The sequence below is a fragment of the Salvelinus fontinalis genome, chromosome 12 (genome assembly GCF_029448725.1).
Source record: "Salvelinus fontinalis isolate EN_2023a chromosome 12, ASM2944872v1, whole genome shotgun sequence".
NCBI classification, from domain to species: Eukaryota; Metazoa; Chordata; class Actinopteri; order Salmoniformes; family Salmonidae; genus Salvelinus; species Salvelinus fontinalis.
The window spans coordinates 14,567,505-14,590,270 of record NC_074676.1 but is presented as its reverse complement, the minus strand read 5'-3'; the positions used below and the strand labels follow the sequence as shown (position 1 = coordinate 14,590,270).

The 22,766-nt window shown below is 42.8% G+C and overlaps 1 protein-coding gene across 2 annotated transcripts in view; it reads left to right on the top strand.

Annotated features, from left to right (window-relative positions):
* Positions 1-22,497, top strand: part of btbd11b (BTB (POZ) domain containing 11b) — a 134,008-nt gene extending 111,511 nt beyond the window's left edge. Inside the window, exons 6-17 of one of the 2 annotated variants that reach the window (XM_055939837.1) lie at positions 4,240-4,329; positions 5,808-5,909; positions 6,884-6,977; positions 7,677-7,812; positions 8,106-8,338; positions 10,977-11,155; positions 16,388-16,493; positions 17,776-17,878; positions 18,901-18,982; positions 20,036-20,104; positions 20,401-20,514; positions 20,824-22,497. In XM_055939837.1, the coding sequence (XP_055795812.1) occupies positions 4,240-4,329; positions 5,808-5,909; positions 6,884-6,977; positions 7,677-7,812; positions 8,106-8,338; positions 10,977-11,155; positions 16,388-16,493; positions 17,776-17,878; positions 18,901-18,982; positions 20,036-20,104; positions 20,401-20,514; positions 20,824-21,033 (1,518 nt within the window). In that variant the 3' untranslated portion in view covers positions 21,034-22,497. The remainder of the gene's footprint in view (positions 1-4,239; positions 4,330-5,807; positions 5,910-6,883; positions 6,978-7,676; positions 7,813-8,105; positions 8,339-10,976; positions 11,156-16,387; positions 16,494-17,775; positions 17,879-18,900; positions 18,983-20,035; positions 20,105-20,400; positions 20,515-20,823) is intronic. The other variant, XM_055939838.1, reaches the window with a different exon arrangement.
* Positions 22,498-22,766: the final 269 nt, after the last annotated feature.

The following is a 22,766-nucleotide window of genomic DNA, read 5'->3' as shown; positions in this document are numbered from 1 at the left end:
AATCAATCCCAGAACAACAGCAAAGGACCTTGTGAAGATGATGGAGGAAACAGGCACAAAGTATCTATATCCACAGTAAAATGTATCCTATATCAACATAACCTGAAAGGAAGAATCCGCTCAGCAAGGAAGAATCCGCTCAGCAAGGAAGAATCCACTGCTCCAAAACCGCCATAAAAAATGCCAGACTACGGTTTGCAACTGCACATGGGGACAAAGATTGTACTTTTTGGAGAAATGTCCTCTGGTCTGATGAAACAAAAATAAAACTGTTTGGCCACAATGACCATTGTTATGTTTGGAGGAAAAAGGGGGAGGTTTGCATGCCGAAGAACACCATCCCAACCGTGAAGCACGGGGGTGGCAGCATTATGTTGTGGGGGTGCTTTAGTGCAGGAGGGACTGGTGTAGGGACTGGTGTCATCCTAATCAGACAGGTTTTTTACATGGACGATACATTGGAGATAATATAAGGCAAGTACTGGAAACAATAGAACACTATGAAATATCGGGGACACCGGGCCTGGTTTTCATAGCTGATTTTGAAAAGGCTTTTGATAAAGTACGACTGGAGTTTATATATAAATGCCTAGAATATTTCAATTTTGGGGAATCTCTTATAAAATGGGTAAAAAGTATGTATAGTAACCCTAGGTGTAAAAAAGTAAATAATGGCTACATCTCAGAAAGTTTTAAACTATCTAGAGGAGTAAAACAAGGTTGTCCACTATCGGCATATCTATTTATTATTGCCATCAAAATGTTAGCTGTTAAAATTAGATCAAACATTAATATTAAGGGATTAGAAATCCAGGGCCTAAAAACTAAGGTGTCATTGTACGCTGATGATTCATGTTTTCTTTTAAAACCACAACTAGAATCTCTCCACGGCCTCTTAGAGGATCTAGATACATTTGCTATCCTCTCTGGATTAAAACCAAATTAGGATAAATGTACCATATTACGTATTGGATCACTAAAAAATACACATTTTACATTGCCATGTAGTTTACCCAATTAAATGGTCTGACGGTGATGTGGACATACTCGGTATACAAATCCCAAAAGAAAGAAATGATCTCACTCCAATAAATTTTTATAGAAAGTTAGCAAAAATAGATAAGATCTTGCTACCATGGAAAGGAAAATACCTGTCTATTTGTGGGAAAATCACCCTGATTAACTCTTTAATCATATCACAGTTTACCTATTTGCTTATGGTTTTGCCTACACCTAGTGACCTGCTTTTTAAATTATATGAACAAAAAATATTCAATTTTATTTGGAACGGCAAGCCAGATAAAATTAAAAGGGCCTATTTATATAACGAATATGAATTCGGAGGGCAGAAATTATTAAATATTAAAGCATTAGACCTCTCACTAAAGGCATCAGTCATACAAAAGTTATACTTAAATCCAAACTGGTTCTCTAGCAGATTGGTACGAATGTCTCATCCTATGTTCAAGAAGGGCCTTTTTCCCTTTATTCAGATTACACCTTCTCACTTTCGGTTGCTTGAAAAGGAAATAATCTCCAAAATATCTTTATTTTTTAAACAAGCCTTAGAAAGTTGGTTGCAATTTCAGTTTAATCCACCTGAAAGGACGGAACAAATAGTACAACAAATCTTGTGGTTAAATTCAAATATAGTAATTGATAAAAAAAACTGTATTTATCGAAGAAATGTTTAAAAAAGGTATAATTTTTGTGAATGATATCATACATAGGACTGGTGGAGTAATGTCACACATGCAGCTAACACAGACATATGGAAATGTCTGCTCTACCCAAAATTACAACCAATTAATTGCAGCATTACCACAAAAATGGAAGAGGCAGGTGGAAGGGGATAAAAGTAAGGAACTTGTATGTCGGCCTTATATTAAAGAACATAAATGGTTAAATAAAAGTGTGATAAATAAAAACATATACCAATTTCATTTAAGGACCAAAAAACTTACAGCTGTGCCATATAAATTGCAAAATAGTTGGGAAGAGATTTTCGATGTACCCATTCCATGGCACATGGTTTATGAATTGATACGCAAAACAACGCCGGATTCAAAACTTCGAATTTTTCAATTTAAATTATTGTACAAAATTCTTGCAACTAATAGAATGTTATATATATGGGGGATACAATCTTCCCAGCTCTGTAGATTCTGCTGTGAGGAGGCAGAGTCATTAGACCATTTATTTTGGTATTGTCCGCATGTAGCTCGTTTTTGGTCACAGGTCCAGGAATGGTTGAAGAATTGCAACATTTGCGTAGAACTAACGCTACAGATAGGAATACTGGGGGATTTGAAAAGCCATAGTCAATCAATCAATAATATAATAATTATTTTAGCAAAAATGTTTATTTTTAATTTACAATCCGTGGAAGCTATGAGAATAGGAAGATTCAAATCTTTTGTGAAGCATCACAGCACAGTTGAAAAATATATGGCAAATAAAAATCCGAAATGGATGATGGTGGAAGATAGATGGGAAAGGTTGAGTGGAGCTGAAGGGTGGGACTAATAACAAGATAAACAATGTAGGGCATACGGGATCTGTGAAATGTGTATAGGTGCGGAGCTATTGTGAAATAGCACAGTTACAAGTGGAAATCAAACTGGATGGACAACAGAAATAGAGGAAGGACTAAGAACAAACAAGAGAGAACTATTATAAAGTAGACTGTGTCTGTAAAATGTGTATAAGATGTATAAATTGAAGGTAAAAACAGAAATGTTTATCAGTTTACTCCAATTGGGGGATCGGTGGTAGGGTTTGCGGGGAATAATAATAAAGGTATACTCTTTAAAAAAAGTATGTATGTCTATGTAGGTATGTGTATGTATATATGTGTATATGTATGCATACGTGAATGGATATATATATTTACCCCAAAAAATATGGGGGATTGGAAATGATGCAGACAATTACATTGGAAGCAACATTCTTTCCGCAATATTAAGCTGATCCACTCCCCCCCCCAAAAAATAAATAATAATAATAATAATTTTTTAAAAAAGGAGGGACTGGTGTACTTCACAAAATAGATGGCATAATGAGGACACAACTGGGCAGAACAGAACTGTGGGCAGAACTGAAAAAGCGTGTGCGAGCAAGGAGGCCTACAAACCTGACTCAGTTACACCAGCACTGTCAGGAGGAATGGGCCAAAATTCACCCAACTTATTGTGGGAAGCTTGTGGAAGGCTATCCGAAACATTTGACCCAAGTTAAACAATTTAAAGGCAATGCTACCAAATTGAGTGTATGTAAACTTCTGACCCACTGGGAATGTGATGAAAGAAATAAAAGCTTAAATAAATAATTCTCTCTACTATTATTCTGACATTTCACATTCTTAAAATAAAGTGATGATCCTAACTGACCTAAAACAGGGATTTTTTACTTGGATTAAATGTCAGGAATTGTGAAAAACTAAGTTAAATGTATTTGGCTGAGGTGTATGTCAACTTCCGACTTCAGCTGTATATCTGTCAATATTTTTATTTATTTTTGTTGTTGTGTTGATGGAATTTTAGTCCTCAGGGCACCATTGCAAATGAGACAACTAATTCCAACCTTAACCTGGGGCTGTTAAGAACTGGGGCTGTTCTGAGCTGAGGAACGCAACTCATTCCCTCCAGACTGCCTCCTGTCTTTGATGTTTAGACTGACTGAGGAGCCCAGTGGAAACACACTGTTCCCAGTGTCTTAGGGAGCTGCAGAACATTACTCTGAGTTTTCCATGATCAACGCCACACGCTACTGTAGTTAATCAAAGTGGCTGGAGGGGGAAATTTCAAACATGGAGTCCAATTGTGCTGTAAGCATATCCAAGAAGTCAGATACAGGTCAAGCTGAGGATTATTGCCATGTGTTGATGGCTTTGACTTGTGCTCATGTAACTGCGGTAGTTTGGTGAACCACGCTCGCATGATGAGTAGTAACCTTGTCTAAGACCTGAAGAATTATGTTCGCTCACCGAGGTGTTGCCTAGGCTTTAGCTCCGCGAGCCCACACAGTATTGTGGGGCACAGGAGATACTGTACGTATTCTAACCCAGATGTAAAGCAGCCATCCACTGTCATACAATACAAAAATGATGTCCTTGACATCTGCTTCATATCTGCCCTAATTATCTCACATAACCCTGAACATCTGGACTATCTGTCAAACAAAACCCTAACTGTAATGTGACCAATGTATCTTCCGACCCCTGACCCCTCTGATGTACAGGGAATGACCCCTCTGATGTACGCCTGTGTGAGAGGGGACGAGGCCATGGTCCAGATGCTGTTGGACGCTGGAGCAGACATCAACAGTGAGGTCAGTGATGATGACAACACCATGTTGTGTAGAATGATTTGTATGTAGCCTGTTCCCAGATCTGTTTGTGTTGTCTTGCAAACTCCTATGCTCATTGTCTCGTTTGGCGTGATCATTCTAATTTATGTGTTGTGAGACAGGAGAAAACCCAGATTGTGTTGTCCCTCATCTGTCCCCACTCCTCTCCTGTTGCCATGCTGTATGTATAGTGAAAAGAGGGTACGGTCATAATCATGAGGCACGGGCCGCCATGCTGTTTACTGTACACAATTTAATGACACACTGTTTACAGTTGAATTACACAGACATAACTGTAAACTCACCTTTTAGCTATTCCTTTGGTACAAAGAATGAAAAGAGAACATTAAATACTATATTATTATGTTTGAGGCATTTCTCATGGAAGCTTTGGGGGATCTTTGGTTGTAGCCTAGTTATGTACATGTAATGGTGGCCTATGCCTGTTAGTCCTAGTCTTGTTGAGTCACCTCATGACTGTGTAACCCACCAGCCATCACGTCAGAATTCATGTCGGTCATGATAGTGGTAACCCCAGAACAAAGCACTCAACACAACACTCCAGTAGGCTGAGGATGGTTTATGTCATTGGTTATTTTGAACGCTCGTTATCATCACAATGAGGTCATAATGATTCATCTAAATAAAGTTAAATGGAGCACGTGACTGTTTTGATTGATTAGGCAACAGGACACTGTTTGTTGCTTCCGGTATTTCTGAAGAACTGCACACACCAGGTCAAATAGAATAAACATGTGTTACTTCTGCCTCTGTGTATCCTCAGAGTAATTAAGGTCAGGAAAAGTAAATTAAAGCAAAGCAAATTTGAGAAAGTCAATTAGAGAAAAGCTCAAAATGAGTGTCCGCTTCAGAGACTCTGAGAGTTGCTCGAGGGAATTGTGTGTGCTTCGTTCACGGGTCTCTGCTCACAGCCTCACATTCATGTGCTCCCAGTTGTTGTCTCAACCCCTGATTGACTGTCTGCCTGAGAGGAAATGTGGTCTAGTTACTGAGGTTAGGTCAACTTAGGTCAGCCTTGGACTCCAGACAGACAGACCAAGGCTGGAAAAGATTGAAAAGTGGAAAGTATCTGAGTACTACACTGTTAAGCAGAACTAGACAGAATCGACTGAGTTGGTTTAGCAACAAAATCTGCAGGATGTCGGCTTTTGCCGCAGGCTAACTAGCTAATTACCTCAGGGTCGTATTCATTAGAGCATGCAATGGAAAAAGTTTTAAAAGCGAACAGAAAACAAGAATTAGCTTTTTTTATTGTCTGTAAGTCCAAGTAGACCCTCCCTGTTTCAATCACCCCCCCTCCCCCCGTTTGGTGCCTAATGAATACGACCCAGCTCTCCTTCCTTTAGACTCCCTCCTTTAGCTGCTTGTCTTTGCTGCATAGACTAGAATTGTAATGGCTTTATATCTCTCTCCCCTGAACCTCCCTGATGACTTCCCAGGTGCCAAACACAGTGCACAAGCACCCCTCAGTCTACCCCGAAACGCGCCAGGGGACACCTCTCACTTTCGCCGTGTTACACGGACATGTCCCTGTTGTGCAGGTAGTGATGTCATCCTTTCTCACCTCATTGTGTTTTCTGTCTGTTCTCCTCTCATTGTGCATCATATAGTGTCATGAAGGGTGGGGGTAAATTCCATTTCAGATTTAAATTATTCAGGAATATTATTTTATTTTTTATCTTAATTGAAAAGCATTGAGAAAATTTGGAATTAGAGGTTTGGTTTACTTCCTGAATTGACTGAATTTAAATGGAATTGACCCCAATCTTGGTGTCATGGTTATTATTATCATGACATAAATGGTGATAATAACAGCTAAAATGTGTTTTCTCCTAATCCTATGTATGTAATGTCTGTTGAATGTCATTGAATGCTGAGTGACCTGAGCTTGAAAACCCAATGGAAACGGGTTGAAATGAAATGTACTAGTTTGAACGATTGTGTGATTCTCTACTTCCTCCTGGTGAAGTGCACGTGGCACACACTGCATTAACTTAATGGAAACAGGACAATCTGTTTGTCCACATTGCTAATGGTTATTAAACACAATGGACCAACATCTCAACGATCTTTCCACTGAACAGCTAAAACTAATTAGCTCTACTCGTTCAATGAAAAGGTGTAGCAGGACTTTTCCCACAGCCTCATCGAGGGGTTTCTGTAGTACATGGAAATCACATGGGCAGAAAGAAGAAAAACAGCATTTGTGGTTGAATAAATGCAGATTTAGTGTTCAGGCTCTTTGGGGTAGAACTTTCCCTAAGCACCTGTAATGTTCACTCAGATTTGGTTGGGGGCTTTTCAGTTTCATAATTTCACACTCCATTTCCCAAGCCATCTGTTCTGCCAGGCTGTAAAATTGTACTATCCAGTATGTGGTTCAGGTTGTGCTGTCTGAGTCTATCTTGGTGATGGGCCACTGATGCTCATACCAACCCTTCAGAGAGTGAGGATAAGTCTGACTCCCCGTTTCTCCCCCCTGCCTTAACCCTGCCTCACCCACTGCCCTCCACAGCTGCTACTGGATGCTCGGGCCAACGTAGAGGGCTCCCTACAGGATGGCATGGAGAACTACACAGAGACCCCGCTACAGCTGGCCTCCGCTGCAGGTACACTGCTGGAACAGCATGCGTCTGACAGCCTCCAGCCGACCTTGCACAACCAATGTGGCCAACATCATGACGGCCCTGCTGATAATAACCACAAGATGCAGTGGGATGTTATGAATAGGTCCTGGGGTTTGGGCTGACCACCTGCCCAGAGAAATCTCAGGGCCCCACATTGGGGAAATAATTCAGCACTGTTATAGGTTTCCTTTTTCTGGGAGATCTAGCGTACTCATGCGCACACACACACAGACACCTTGCAGGTATACAGATGTAGGATCTTAGTTTGAGTCAGTTTGCTACAGTAGGAAAATAATCCTGAAGCAACAAAAAATGTGAATTATTATGTGGATTCGAATTAATGGACATTTTTGGTAGGGGTTGATACATTTTTCATTTGGGAAACTCAATTGTGATATTTAAGTGGACATTACAACATTTTGAAGCCTTTTTAACCTTGAATACACTGCAAGTTTGCATTTCCTGCACACTTCTCAGCAACAAAAAGGTGGTCAAATTAAGATTTGACATCTGTAGGCACACTAGCGAAAATGTTCACACACACAAGCGCACACCTACAGCCTCATGTACACATGCATGGATTGACACACGCACACAACATCGGCAACAAACCATCCTCATACACACATTCTCAGCTCAACTTTACCCGGAACTTGACATGCAACATTCTATTCCCCCTAGGTAACTTTGAGCTGGTCAGTCTGCTGTTGGAGCGGGGAGCAGACCCCATGGTGGGAACTCTGTACCGTAACGGCATCTCTACAGCCCCTCAGGGAGATTTGAACTCCTACAGTCTAGCAGCAGCACATGGACACAGGTAACACTTCCATAGTATGATCAAAACACTTTACAGAGAAAACACGTCTTTCTCTCACTGCTCTCTCTCTTTCTGCGCCTCTGTCTCTCTGCCTTTCTTTCGCATGTGTACACACACACACACACACACACACACACACACACACACACACACACACACACCAGACACCCCCCTCCCCCCACACACTCACATTGCATCGTCTTGTGTTGACATCATCATACCTTGCATTATCACTACATTTTCACAACTATCACTACTAACAAATATTTCTGTCTGCTATCCTCCACGTACAGGAACGTGTTCCGTAAGCTGCTGTCCCAGACGGAGAAGGGGAAGGGGGACGTGCTGTCCCTGGAGGAGATCCTGGCTGAGGGGACAGAGGAGGAGAGAGGCCTGGAGGAGAGGAGCCCCTCCCAGCTGGACCTGGTCCGGACAGGCAAGGCCAAGCTCAAGGCCCTGAGAGAGGCCATGTACCACAGCTCTGAACACGGACATGTGGATATCACCATCGACATACGCAGCCTGGGTGAGTGCATACTTGGTAACACTTTATTGGGATAGTCCATCTATATGGTATAGATCAGTGGTGGCTAGTGGCACTTTAAGTCGGAGGACAGGCTAATGGCTGGAACGGACTGAATGGTATCAAACAAATGGTTTCCATTCCATTCACTCCATTAAGACCATAATTATGAGCCATCCTCCCCTCACCAGCCTCCTCCGGTATAGAGGCTCAATAAACAATCAATAGACCAGATCAGTAACATGTCATGCATGTCTGTGACCTTGCAACAGGAAATGATCTACAGATGTTTGACTTTTCACCCATGGACTTAGTTTCAAATCAACTGCATATTTGTAAACAACATATACATTCTGTAGGCCTTCACAGTAATTACAGTATAGATACGTGCAGCCTTTGTCAGTATACTAGATATACATTCTCACCCTATACATTGTAATCTAAGATATCTAATAATCTAGGGTCATTGCATCCCAGTCACATGAGGTTAGCTAAAGATTTTCTGCCTGTGTTGTTGTCGTTTTCCCACTGGAATGAAGGCCTGGCTGTTTGTGTAACAACCTTGTGTTTTGTTTCCCTTTTGTCTCCTAGTTGCACTGAGCTCTGTTAGTGTGTTCTCACTTCAATCACTCACACTTCAGCCACTTAAAGCCTATAATGTTAAGCAAAGATCTTGTAGTTTATTGACAAGATACAGTACCAGTCAAAAGTTTGGACACCTACTCATTCAAGGGTTTTTCTTAATTTTTATTTTTTCTGCATTGTAGAATAATAGTGAAGACATCAAAACTATGAAATAACAAATATGGAATCATATATTAACCAAAAAGTGTTAAACAAATTTTTCAAAGTAGCCACCCTTTGCCTTGATGAGAGCTTTGCACACTCTTGGCATTCTCTCAGCCAGCTTCATGAGGTAGTCACCTGGAATGCATTTCAATTAACTGGTGTGCAAATAAGTTAATTTGTAGAATTTCTTTCCTTCGTGCGTTTGACCCAATCAGGTGTGTTGTGACAAGGTAGGGGTGGTATACAGAAGATATTTGGAAAAATACCAAGTCCATATTATGGCAAGAACAACTCAAATAAGCAAAGAGAAACGACAGTCCATTATTACTTTAAGACATGAAGGTCAGTCAAAACTCTGAAAATGTCAAGAACTTTTAAAGTTTCTTCAAGTGCAGTCGCAAAAACCATCAAGCGCTATGATGAAACTGCCTCTCATGAGGACCGCCTCAGGAAAGGAAGACCCAGAGTTATCTCTGCTGCAGAGGATACGTTCATTAGAGTTACCAGCCTCTGAAATTGCAGCTCAAATAAATGCTTCACAGAGTTCAAGTAACAGACACATCTCAACATCAACTGTTCAGAGGAGACTGTGTGAATCAGGACTTCATGGTCAAATTGCTGCAAAGAAACCACTACTAAAGGACACCAATAATATGAAGAGACTTGATTGGGCCAAGAAACACGAGCAATTGACATTAGACTGGTGTAAATCTATCCTTTGGTCTGATGAGACCAAATTTGAGATTTTTGGTTCCAACCACTGTGTCTTTGTGAGACGCAGAGTAGGTGAATGGATGATCTCTGCATGTGTGGTTCCCACTGTAAAGCATGGAGGAGGTGTGATGGTGTGGGGATGTTTTGCTGGTGACACTGTCTGTGATTTATTTAGAATTCAAGGCACACAACCAGCATGGCTACCACAGCATTCTGCAGCGAATCGCCATCCTATCTGGTTTGGGCTTAGTTGGACTATCATTTGTTTTTTAACAGGACAATGACCCAACACACCTCCAGGCTGTGTAAGGGCTATTTGACCAAGAAGGAGATTGATGGAGTGCTGCATCAGATGACCTGGCCTCCACAATCACCTGACCTCAACCCAATCAAGGTGGTTTGGGATGAGTTGGACTGCAGAGTGAAGGAAAAGCAGCCAACAAGTGCTTAGCATATGTGGGAACTCCTTCAAGACTGTTGGAACAGCATTCCAGGTGAAACTGTTTGAGAGAATGCCAAGAGTGTGCAAAGCTGTCATCAAGGCAAAGGGTGGCTACTTCAAAGAATCTGAAAATATTACAAATATTTTAATTTGTTTAACACTTTTTTGGTTACTACATGATTCCATATGTGTTACTTCCTAGTTTTGATGTCATCACTATTATTCTACAATGTAGAAAATAGTAAAAACAAAGAAAAGCCCGTGGATGAGTACTTTTGATTGGTACTGTAATTCACAGAAGACAGAAATAGAACAAAACTGTTTGACATAGAAACACCGGATATTCGTCCAGTTTAAAAAAAAAAAAAAAATGTTATTATTGAATTATTAAACATTCCACCCATGAGGCTAAAAATGGCGCTTTTGGTCATTGGCAGCAGGAAAGGGCTACAGGGTTCTTCGCCTGTCCCCATAGAACCATTTGAATAACTGTTTTTGGTTGCAGGTAGAACCCTTTTGCCTTCCATGTAGAATCCTTTCTACAAATGAGTTCTGTAGAACCCTTTCTACAAATGGGTTCTACCTGGAACCCAAAAATGGTTCTTCCTGGAACCAAAAAGGGTTCTCCTATGGGGACAGCCGAAGAACCCATTTGGAACCTTTTTTTTATACATATTGCCTCTTGGTGTGTCTCAGGAGTCCCCTGGACACTGCACACCTGGCTGGAGTCTCTCCGGACATGTTTCCTGCAGCACCGGAGACCACTGATCCAGGGCCTGCTCAAGGAGTTCAGCTGTATCGAGGAGGAGGAGTACACACAGGAGCTCATCACCCACGGCCTGCCACTCTTGTTTCAGATCCTACGAGCCAGCAAGGTGACTGGATATCAAGGCCTCTATTCAAAAAGTGTCTCAGGCGATTGCTGATCTAGAATCAGATCCCACCTCTTATTCATTATGATCTGAGTCGGGCGCATGTCACTGCTTTTCTCCATATCCACATTCCACTTTCTGTCAACTTTCAACCATATTTGTTGCGTAGGGAAATTAGCTTTGCAGGAAGATCATACAAAAAATACACACATTAGAGGAATTTCGAAGGGCAATTCACAATGTGAAGGTTGTCATCAGATCCCAACACACAATCCCTCTCTGTCCCGTGTCTCCATCTCCATGTGCCCCTCTTTGTCTCCTTTTCTCTCCTGATAGTGAAGATAATAATGTCTTCTCTCTGCCTCACAGCCAGACCCTGAAGAGATAACCTATAGTTGTTCTAATTTCCTCCTATGGGCACTGGTGATACATGGTGCACTAAATACGGAATAGGGTTCCATTTGGAACTCAACCTATTTGTCTTCCTGTGATTATATAATACAGCCCGTAGCTTCACAGTGACTGACAGAATCACCCAGAGGCCCAATCCATTTCAATTAGTGCCTTGATTTATGATTTATGCCCTCCGGTTCTAACTTACGTACCCATTCTTGAAAAACCCACCTTCTCTCTTTTTCTCCTCAAGATTCACTGCAGCATTAGATCCAACAGACTATCTCAGTAATATATTAGAACTAGAATCTCCTATTTTGAGTCTCACAATATAATGCCTTTCATTTCCAATCTAACTTTTGGCCTGTCATGTAGTAGGGTGTGTGCATTATTGCTGGGAGAGAGAACAGATGAACACACACATGCACATGGGCACTCACAGACAAACACACACATACACAAACACACTTAAGCACACACACACTTATTCACTCTCTCTCTCTCTCTCTCTCTCTCTCTCTCTCTCTCTCTCTCTCTCTCTCTCTCTCTCTCTCGTTCTCTCTCTCTCTCGTTCTCTCTCTCTCTCGTTCTCTCTCTCTCTCGTTCTCTCTCTCTCGTTCTCTCTCTCGTTCTCTCTCTCTCTCTCGTTCTCTCTCTCTCTCTCTCTCTCTCTCTCTCTCTCTCTCTCTCTCTCTCTCTCTCTCTCTCTCTCTCTCTCTCTCTCTCTCTCTCGTTCTCTCTCTCTCTCTCTCTCTCTCTCTCTCTCTCTCGTTCTCTCTCTCTCGTTCTCTCTCTCTCTCTCGTTCTCTTTCTCTCTCTCGTTCTCTCTCTCTCTCTCTCTCTCTCGTTCTCTCTCTCTCTCTCTCTCTCTCTCTCGTTCTCTCTCTCTCTCTCGTTCTCTCTCGTTCTCTCTCGTTCTCTCTCGTTCTCTCTCTCTCTCTCTCTCTCTCTCGTTCTCTCTCGTTCTCTCTCGTTCTCTCTCGTTCTCTCTCTCTCTCGTTCTCTCTCTCTCTCGTTCTCTCTCTCTCTCGTTCTCTCTCTCTCTCGTTCTCTCTCTCGTTCTCTCTCTCTCTCTCTCTCTCTCGTTCTCTCTCTCTCTCTCTCTCTCTCTCTCTCGTTCTCTCTCTCTCTCTCTCTCTCGTTCTCTCTCTCTCTCTCTCTCTCTCTCTCTCTCTCTCTCTCTCTCTCTCGTTCTCTCTCTCTCTCTCGTTCTCTCTCTCTCTCTCTCTCTCTCTCGTTCTCTCTCTCTCTCTCTCTCTCTCTCGTTCTCTCTCTCTCTCTCTCTCTCTCTCGTTCTCTCTCGTTCTCTCTCGTTCTCTCTCGTTCTCTCTCGTTCTCTCTCTCTCTCTCTCTCTCTCTCGTTCTCTCTCGTTCTCTCTCGTTCTCTCTCTCGTTCTCTCTCGTTCTCTCTCGTTCTCTCTCTCTCTCGTTCTCTCTCTCTCTCGTTCTCTCGTTCTCTCTCTCTCTCGTTCTCTCTCTCTCTCGTTCTCTCTCTCTCTCTCTCTCGTTCTCTCTCTCTCTCTCTCTCTCTCTCGTTCTCTCTCTCTCGTTTTTGACATTTTGTCAGGAAATGCAGCTCCGTCTCAGGTTCTGCTGTTGTGCAGTGGTTGCACAGCCTTTCCTCTACAGGGAGCCAGGTTTTCCTGTGTCTACCCTTCTCAATGGCAAGGCTGTGCTCACTGAGCCTGTACTTTGTCAAGGTTTTTCTAAGGTTTTGATCAGTAACCATAGTCAAATAGTTAGCCACGGTGTACTGTCGATTTAGGGCCAGATAGCACTGCATTTTGCTCTGTGCTTGTGCTTGTGTTTCCCAATAAGCAATGTAGTTTTGTTTTGACTGTGTTGTAATTTGGTTTATTCTGATTGATTGGATGTTCTGGTCCTGAGGCTTCAGTGTGTTAGTAGAACAGGTTTGTGAACTCAGCCCCAGGACCAGCTGGATGAGGGGACTCTTTTCTTTGCTTAGCTCTTGGTATTGCAGGGCTTGGTAGTGATATGAGAGGGGGTCACTGTATTTTAGATGTTTCCAAAACTTAATTGCTCTTTTTTGAGTTTTTATTATTAGTGGATATTTGCCTAATTCTGCCCTGCATGCATTGTTTGTAGTTTTCCTCTGGACATGTAGGAGAATCTTACAGAACTCTGCATGCAGGGTTTCAATGGGATGTTTGTCCCATTTGATGAAATCTTGTTTTGCAAGTGGACCCCACACCTCGCTGCCATAAAGTGCAATTGGTTCAATGACATATTCAATTAGTTTTAGCCAAATTTTAATAGGTATTTCAATTTGAATTTGCTTTTTAATTGCGTAGAATGCCCTGCGTGCTTTCTCTCTCAGTTCATTCACTGCCTCATTAAGGTGTCCAGTTGAGCTTATTTTTAAACCTAAGTAATTGTAGTGTGTGCAGTACTCTATATATTTTGTACCAATTGAGAACTTTGGTCTAATTCCCTGAGATCTGGATCTTCTCTGGAAAATCATTATTTTAGTCTTTTTGGGGTTTACTGCCAGGGCCCAGGTCTGGCAGTACTGCTCTAGCAGATCCAGGCTCTGCTGTAGGCCATGTGCTGTGGGTGACAACAGGCATAGGTCATCTGCGAAGAGTAGGCATTTAACCTCTGAATTATGGAGACTAACACCAGGGGCTGAGGATTTATCTAGAATAGTGGCCAATTCGTTGATGTAAATATTGAAGAGTGCAGGGCTCAGATTACAACCCTGACGAAGGCCCCGCCCCTGGTTAAAGAATTCTGTTCTTTTCTTGCCAATTTTAATGCTGCACGTATTGCCAGTATACATTGATTTAATTATGTCATATGTTTTACCCCCTACACCACTTTCAATAACTTTGTAGAACAGTCCTGTGTGCCAAATAGAATCAAATGCTTTTTGGAAGTCGATAAAGCAAGCGTATATTTTGGTATTATTTTGGTCTCTCTCTCTCTCTCTCTCGTTCTCTCTCTCTCTCTCTTTCTCTCTCTCTCTCTCGTTCTCTCTCTCTCTCTCGTTCTCTCTCTCGTTCTCTCTCTCTCTCTCTCTCTCTCTCTCTCTCGTTCTCTCTCGTTCTCTCTCGTTCTCTCTCGTTCTCTCTCTCTCTCTCTCGTTCTCTCTCTCGTTCTCTCTCGTTCTCTCTCTCGTTCTCTCTCGTTCTCTCTCTCTCTCGTTCTCTCGTTCTCTCTCGTTCTCTCTCTCTCTCTCTCTCGTTCTCTCTCTCTCTCTCTCTCTCTCTCTCTCTCGTTCTCTCTCGTTCTCTCTCTTTCTCTCTCTCTCTCTCGTTCTCTCTCTCTCTCTCTCTCTCTCTCTCTCTCTCTCTCTCTCTCTCTCTCTCTCGTTCTCTCTCGTTCTCTCTCGTTCTCTCTCGTTCTCTCTCTCTCTCTCTCTCTCGTTCTCTCTCGTTCTCTCTCGTTCTCTCTCGTTCTCTCTCGTTCTCTCTCTCTCTCGTTCTCTCTCTCTCTCGTTCTCTCTCTCTCTCTCTCTCTCTCTCTCTCTTGTTCTCTCTCTCTCTCTCTCTCTCTCTCTCTCTCTCTCTCTCTCTCTCACACACACACACACACACACACACACACACACACACACACACACACACACACACACACACACACACACACACACACACACACACACAAACACACACACATGGACACACATTGCCCTCTCCTGTCCCATTCCAGCAGCCGCCCTTGTCCCTGTCAGGGTTGATCTATGGCGGAGGCAGTGACCCCATCTCTCTGACACCCCAGGGACCCCGTCACTGTTTGTCCTGTCATATCCCTGCTAATGATGTGTGACTTCAAGGTAGAATACATTCATCTTCCTCTAGCCAGACTGAGTGTGTGCCAGTCTATTCACACCTCCTTGTTCTCCTTGTTTAACACACACAAGGGAAGGCTGATGCACAACAGAGAGGGAGTGACACAGAGAACATTTGTACATTTGTTTTTCTGTTCACGATGTGATATGAGAATTTGCCTGTGTTATGTTTCAGTAGTTCTACTGTGTCTCTCAGGAGAGTATACATCAGGTATCCGTGTGACACATTTTAATAGCTTTTGTTTGTACAACTACGCGAGCTCAGCCTCTGCCTGGAAAGTTAAAAAAACACATGAACCTCCTTGTGGAGTGAAGTGGCTGGTAATTGATGTTGGAGGCGTCATGCTAGCGTGGTGCAGGGAGGCAGATTTGTTGAATACACAGGGGAATTGTTCTATAAAGCGCACCGGTCCGTTGTGTATGCGTGCGTGTATGTGCGTGCGTGTGTGTGTGTGCATGCGAGTGTGTGCATGCTACTACCCCTCTACCTTCTCTGCCGTAGGCTCTAGTACCACACGCAGTGACTCAGACACACCCTCCGACAGGAGAAGCCCATTCTGTCCCTGGAGACGTCTCACGCTCAAGCCCGACACATTATGTTTATCATCGTCGCGTGGATATACAGCACAGACAACAGCAGTATAGCTACTGTACATCAGTGTGATACTCACCCCATCCACGGATAAAGGGTGGGTCACCTGATGTCTGCAAGTGGCCTTTACTAATGGTTGACTGTGAGCTACTGTGCTTGATCAGTTAGTCGCCTTTGTGACTTGGGATATTTGAAGATTTGTTAGTGAATGTGGAAGTGGATATCTCTACATGAATATGCCTTTTAAATGATGGGTATGGAGTAATCTCGGAACCCAGATCTAAATTCTCGCATAAACGCTGACCTCCGACCTGCTAATGGATTGCGGGTGTTGGGAGAGACTGGGTATGGAGTGTTGTATCTAAATACACATGTATTGTGGGTATGGAGTGTATAAAACCAGTCTGATGTCTAACCCCTACTGTCTGTTATGTTCCAGAATGAGGTAATCAGCCAGCAGCTGTCAGTGATCTTCACCCAGTGCTACGGGCCATACCCCATCCCCAAACTCACAGAGATCAAGAGGAAACAGACCTCACGCCTGGGTGAGCACTAGAATTAGGATTTTGACACTTTGCAGCAATAGCTAGACTTCTACATATACACTACATGACCAAGAGTATGTGGACACCTGCTCATCGAACATCTCATTCCAAAATCCTGGGTATTAATATGGAGTTGGTCCCCCCTTCACTGCTATAACAGCCTCCGCTCTTCTGGGAAGGCTTTCCACTAGATGTTGAAACATTGCTGCGGGGACTTGCTTCCATTCAGCCACAAGAGCATTAGTGAGGTCGAGCACTGAAGTTGTGCGATTAGGCCTGGCAGTTGACGTTCCAATTCATCCCAAAGGTGTTCAATTGTGTTGAGGTCAGGGCTCTGTGCTCACACCGATCTCGACAAACTATTTCTGTATGGACCTCGCTTTGTGCATGGGGGCATTGTCATGCTAAAACAGGAAAGGGCCTTCCCCAAAATGTTGGCACAAAATTGGAAGCACCGAATCGTCTAGAATGTCATTCATTGTATGCTGTAGCGTTAAGATTTCCCTTCACTGGAATTAAGGGGCCAAGCTCACACTTTACAGTTGCCACAAGGCATTCGGGCAGGTAGCGTTCTCCTGGCATCCGCGAAACCCGAATTCGTCCATCGGACTGCCAGATGGTGAAGCGTGATTCATCACTCCAGAGAAGGTGTTTCCACTGCTCCAGAGTCCAATGGCGGTGAGCTTTACACTACTCCAGGCGACACTTGGCATTGCGCATGATGATCTTAGGCTGCCCGGCCATGGAATCCCATTTCATGAAGCTCCCGATGAACAGTTCTTGTGCTGAGGTTTCTTCCAGAGGCAATTTGGAACTCGGTAGTGAGTGTTGTAACCGAGGACAGACGATTTTTACACGCTATGCGCTTCAGCACTCGGCAGTCCTGTCTATGAACTTGTATGTCCTACCACTTCGCGGCTGAACCATTGTTGCTCCTAGACATTTCCGCTTCACAATAACAGCACTTACAGTTGACCGGGGCAGTTCTAGCAGTGCAGAAATTTGACGAACTGACTTGTTTGAAAGGGTACCACGTTGAAAGTCACTGAGCTCTTCAGTAAGGCCATTCTACTGCTAATATTTGTCTATGGAGATTGCATGGCTGTGTGCTCAATTTTATACTAATTTGAAGGGGTGTCCACATACTTTTGTATATATAGTGTATCACACTGCACAGATTCACATGAACATAGAGACATGTGCCATCTGGTGGCTAAAGATAGTACTAAACTGGGTATTCAGAAGTGACTTGCAATACATGATGAATCTGTGTGCCTTCCAGACCCTCACTTCCTGAACAACAAGGATATGTCAGATGTGACCTTCCTGGTGGAGGGCAAGCCCTTCTACGCCCACAAAGTCCTGCTCTTCACCGCCTCCGGCAGGTCAGAACGCTGCACTGCACTCTCTCACACAGACACAGACACACAGGACAAGTTTTCCGGACACAGACTAAAACACACTTTCAACGGAGATTCTCCAATCATGATTTCTAATCTTGGATAGGCTTAAACTGCATCTGGGCATATTTCTACATTTCCCCTTGCCCCTAGATCTGAAATGATTGGATAAGTGTAAGTGAAATGGTATAAATTCCCCTCAATCTATCTGAGGGAAAGTCAGAGCTTTTACTGATCAGGTCACTAAAAACTCCTGTCCCCAACTACCCAGACATAACTCAAAATCATTAATGCCGAGGTCATTTGATCCCTATATTTCAAATGTGCTTGTGTTTCACCATATAGATCTGGATACTTGCGCCGTCTGTACTCTGCTTACACCATTGACACACACACACACACACACACACACACACACACACACACACACACACACACACACAGCGATTGCACATTGGCTACACAATGATGAAAAATATGACTGACTGCAGATATGTGTAGAGACTGTATCTATATTGTCAGTGCGTTGATCCATAATGTCATTTTCTCTGGCCTTTGGGACCCTAAGAATACTCTCACTTCAGATCCTGTCACATGTCATTAAGGATGATTGACCCGATAGGTCATACAGTGAGTGAGGGCTTGTCACAAGATGGTTGATGTCCTTGACAATGCTCTGTTGATGTGTTCTGGAGATATGGTGGTATGTGTGAGGGGCCTTGTAAAAACCTGGATCATATTTTAATGGATGGGAACCATTACCTTATCTATACCGTAAAATACACCGTTTTTTCAGTCAGTGTGTTTTACTCTGTGACATAGAATACAGTGTATGACTTGATCACAACAGTGATTACGGTTTTCATTGGTCAAGTGTGAAGACCATGATTGAAACGATTGTGAATCAAGGTTTATTACGGTAATGTCCACCAAGATAAGGTTTCTAATTCCTCATTTTCTCTATCTGGGTTGTATTTATCTCTGTCTTTCTCTCTCCTCTCCTCAAGGTTTAAGTCTCTTCTGGCGAACAGACCAGCTGCTGAAAACACATGTATTGAAATCAGCCATGTCAAATACAACATATTCCTGGTATGTTCAAAGAGAAAACAACTGTTCTGTTTACTTAGATATCTGTTTTCCCCTTACAATCTGATCATATCTATACATAGATCCAGAAACCATCCAGACACGTGCACAGATCGGGCTCTACCTGTGCAGACCACATGCCCCTTTCCCCTTCCAGTTTCTAAAGTGCCCTTTTATTGTTGCTCTGAACCCACTGCCCGCAAGTCGTTGTTAAATATGTGTAATTTACAGTGTTGGGGAAGCTACTCTAAAAATGTAGTTTACCAAGCTACCAATCACTTCACCCTGGAAGAAGTTAAGCTACACTACAGCTACACTTAAGAAACACATAGTTGACTTAACTAAAGTTACTTTGAAAAAGTAGTTCACTACATCCAAACTACTTAAATGTTCAATATGTAAATCTGAAATGTCGTAGACTACAAATTGCATGAACAGATCATTTCTGGGTCAGATGGTAACAGAATGTGTCCATTTAGCCTAATCAACACAACAACTCTGTTTCAAGGGAGAATTAGGCAGGTCTGATGCTGAAAAAGAAAGTAAATTCTTACCTACTTTACCCATATTCTCTTGTTTAGTTCCTGTAGTTTGCTACATCGCTACATGGCAAAAAAGTAATTATCTACTGAAAACACTAGCTTGATTTGAATTTAGATGAACTACCACCAAGCTACTGTCAAATGTAGTTCAATTACTATCTGAACTACATATAGTTCACGACTCAACACAGGTCATTTAATTAGCCATGAAGATTTGGCCATCTATTGCTTTTATGTAACTTAATAATCAAAGTCATAATTGCTGTGTCTGTATCCGGTTCGTGCAGAAATTATTTTATTTTGGGTGCCCTTTTTTTTTTTTTTGTACCTGCCCCTTAAAAGGTCTGTGCACGGCCCTGCATAGATCATACAATGTTGTGATACGTTGTCAAAATGGACTGTTCATACAAAAAAAAAGAACCCACATTATTTCCCATGATAAATCCATTTCCAGGTCGACTGAGTCTAGGTTTTATGAACGTTGTGTAAACGTCAGTTCTCACTACTGTTACAGCTGGTGATGCAATACCTGTACTGCGGTGGGACGGAGCATCTGCACATTAGAAACACAGAGATTATGGAGGTAAAACTGGTACAGTAGCTCACTTCTGGACATTTTCAGTCATGCTGAGTCATAACCTCTACGATGCAGTGAATCCTAGACTGATATGGATGCATCAATGTAGATACCTGATATGAGAAGATTAATATTCTATTTGTCACAGTTCGTTAGAAGCAGTAATACAATATATGTCCAACAATATGTAATACTTTACCTAGCCTGGACCCAGATCTATGTCGTTGTGACCATAGGTCAGGAGTTAAGGCAGCACAAATAGATGCCACCAGGCTATAACTCCTCTTTTCTGGTGTGTGCAGCTGCTGTCAGCGGCCAAGTTCTTCCAGCTGGAGGCGCTGCAGAGGCACTGTGAGGTCATCTGCTCTAAGAACATCAACACAGAAACCTGTGTGGAGATCTACAGCCACACCAAGGTGAGAGGGTCGAGTTGAGTTGAGAATGGATGTATATGTGGATGGTTGGGTTTGGGGGTCGCCATGTGCATGTCTACTGTCTATCCATGTATGTGTGTGTGTGAGGCCGTAGGTGTGCGTGTGTGTGTGTGATCATGTGTAAACAATCTTTGCCTGTGGTTGCCTGCCTGCTAGGTGTCTCTGTGTTTGTCTGTGCTGCTGCAGTACGCACTGTAGGCATGTGTGTGCGTGTGAGAAAAAATGAATAGGTTTGGCATACATCTCAAACTAGGCAACACTCATCTGTTCTCCAACCTTTGGCTCTATCAGTTCCTGGATGCCCCAGAGTTGGCTGCCTACATTGAGGGCTACTTCCTGAAGAACATGGTGGTGCTGATCGAGCTGGAGCCCTTCAAAACGCTGCTGTACGACACGCCCCCAGGCAGCCCCGCCACCAACGTACTGCTGGACCTGGAGAAGACCCTGGGCATCCGCATCCAGTCCATCCACCTGTCCTCCTCCAAGGGCTCCATCGTCTGATTGGTTGATTGATTGGTTGGTTGGTTGATTGATTGATTGATTGAGCTGCTACTGGGACTGGAACTGTCTGTCACCATTGTCCCCAGTACAATACATACCTGTACTGAACCACAATCGACAGTAACGCTATTGAATCACTTGCTGTGCTGACTCACGTCATTGCCATTCCCCTGCAGCCTACTGAGCCTAGGTCCGAGCAGTTAGGCAAAGTGGACAGCTCTGGAACCTCAGAAATGTCCGTAGAGCTGTAGTAAAGCTGATTGATCAAAGCAATAGTGGGACTATATCGCTGAGACCCAGTGAGAAGAGTGTGTGTGTCTGGGATCATTTGTAAAGCTCCAGTCAACATTGCTTCGCTCCTTGACATTAGTCTCCAGACTGCAGTCAAACCTGCCATTGTCCACTTGTATTCTGGACAGAATCGTTGTTGGTACTTTTCTTAGCATTGTTCTGCAATCCTACATAGCTTTGTAGTCTATTTATGACTGGACCTAGCCAAACTAAACATAAGAGCAGACCTGGGTTCAAATACCATTTGAAATCTAGTCTGCCAGGAGTGTCAAATGGGTGGGCTTTGCACTTTTGCGACTAATCTATTGGTTCCATTGCGACAGGGAAGCTCAATCGCCCAGTACTTAAAAGGATTTAAAAGGATTTCAAATAGTATTTGAACCTAGGTCTGTTAAATGTAACGGTGATATATGGACATACTGTTTGTCATGTGTTCATATGTTTCAAGGGAGTCATGCAAAGGAGAGAGGTATTGGGAAATTCTTCAAGCTACGTTTGGGAGAGCAGGAACACATTTCCTTCCTTCGTCCGCTGTTAGAACTGTGTAAATATTGTGAATAAAACACAGAGCTTTGGCTCTTCCTGTAAGTTAATGTATATATCCTACAGATGTTTCTTCTCATGCGTCTCACCATTGAATATTGCTGTAAAAAAAAAACGCTCTTCTTTTCAATGTGTTATTGTTCTGTATGTTTCAAGTTGCATGTCACGAGAATGACTGTTTTGTTTGTGTTCAGTTTGGTTTAAGAGTGGCATGAGACTGTAGGAGTGAGTGGGATGGGTATAGGAGTGATACTGTCAGCATGCATCTCTAATTGTGTAGAAGTGTACTGGTGTCTTCATTTCAGGGGAGAACGACGAAGGGCCTGGATCTGTATTCAAAAAGTGTCTCAGAGTGGTAGTGCTGATCTAGGATCAAGCCCTCCTGTCTGTTTTGTCTTATTCATTATGACCTAAAAGGCTAAAACAGGCCCTAGATCAGCACACGTACTCTGAGACATTTTATGGTTAGGGGCCTGGTTCAAAATATTACCAGGGTCTTAAACCGGTCTTAAATCTTAAACCGGAGAAGCGTCTTTTGTGTTTTCCAGACATTGTGAAACCACATGTAAATGTGTGACTTAATATCTGTTTCCTCTATAAAGATTAATATAAAGAGTTATATGAATCCTCTCTCGACTGGTACAATTCTTGGCTCGACAACAATCTCAACTATTTTTCCTGCTGTGAAACCTTCAAACCTAAGTAAATGTTTTCCAGTTGTTGTTGGAACCTGTGGATTTGCCCTCTGGTCTTCTGTCATTAGCTGGATCCCCCATGGTGGAAGGTTTGGATGGTTGTCTTCGATCCCAGCCAGGGAGTTGGTTCTGTGATACAACCACACACTTAGCAAGCTGTTCTACAGAGAATGAGTTATTTTTTGGCTGCATCCCAATTCTCCA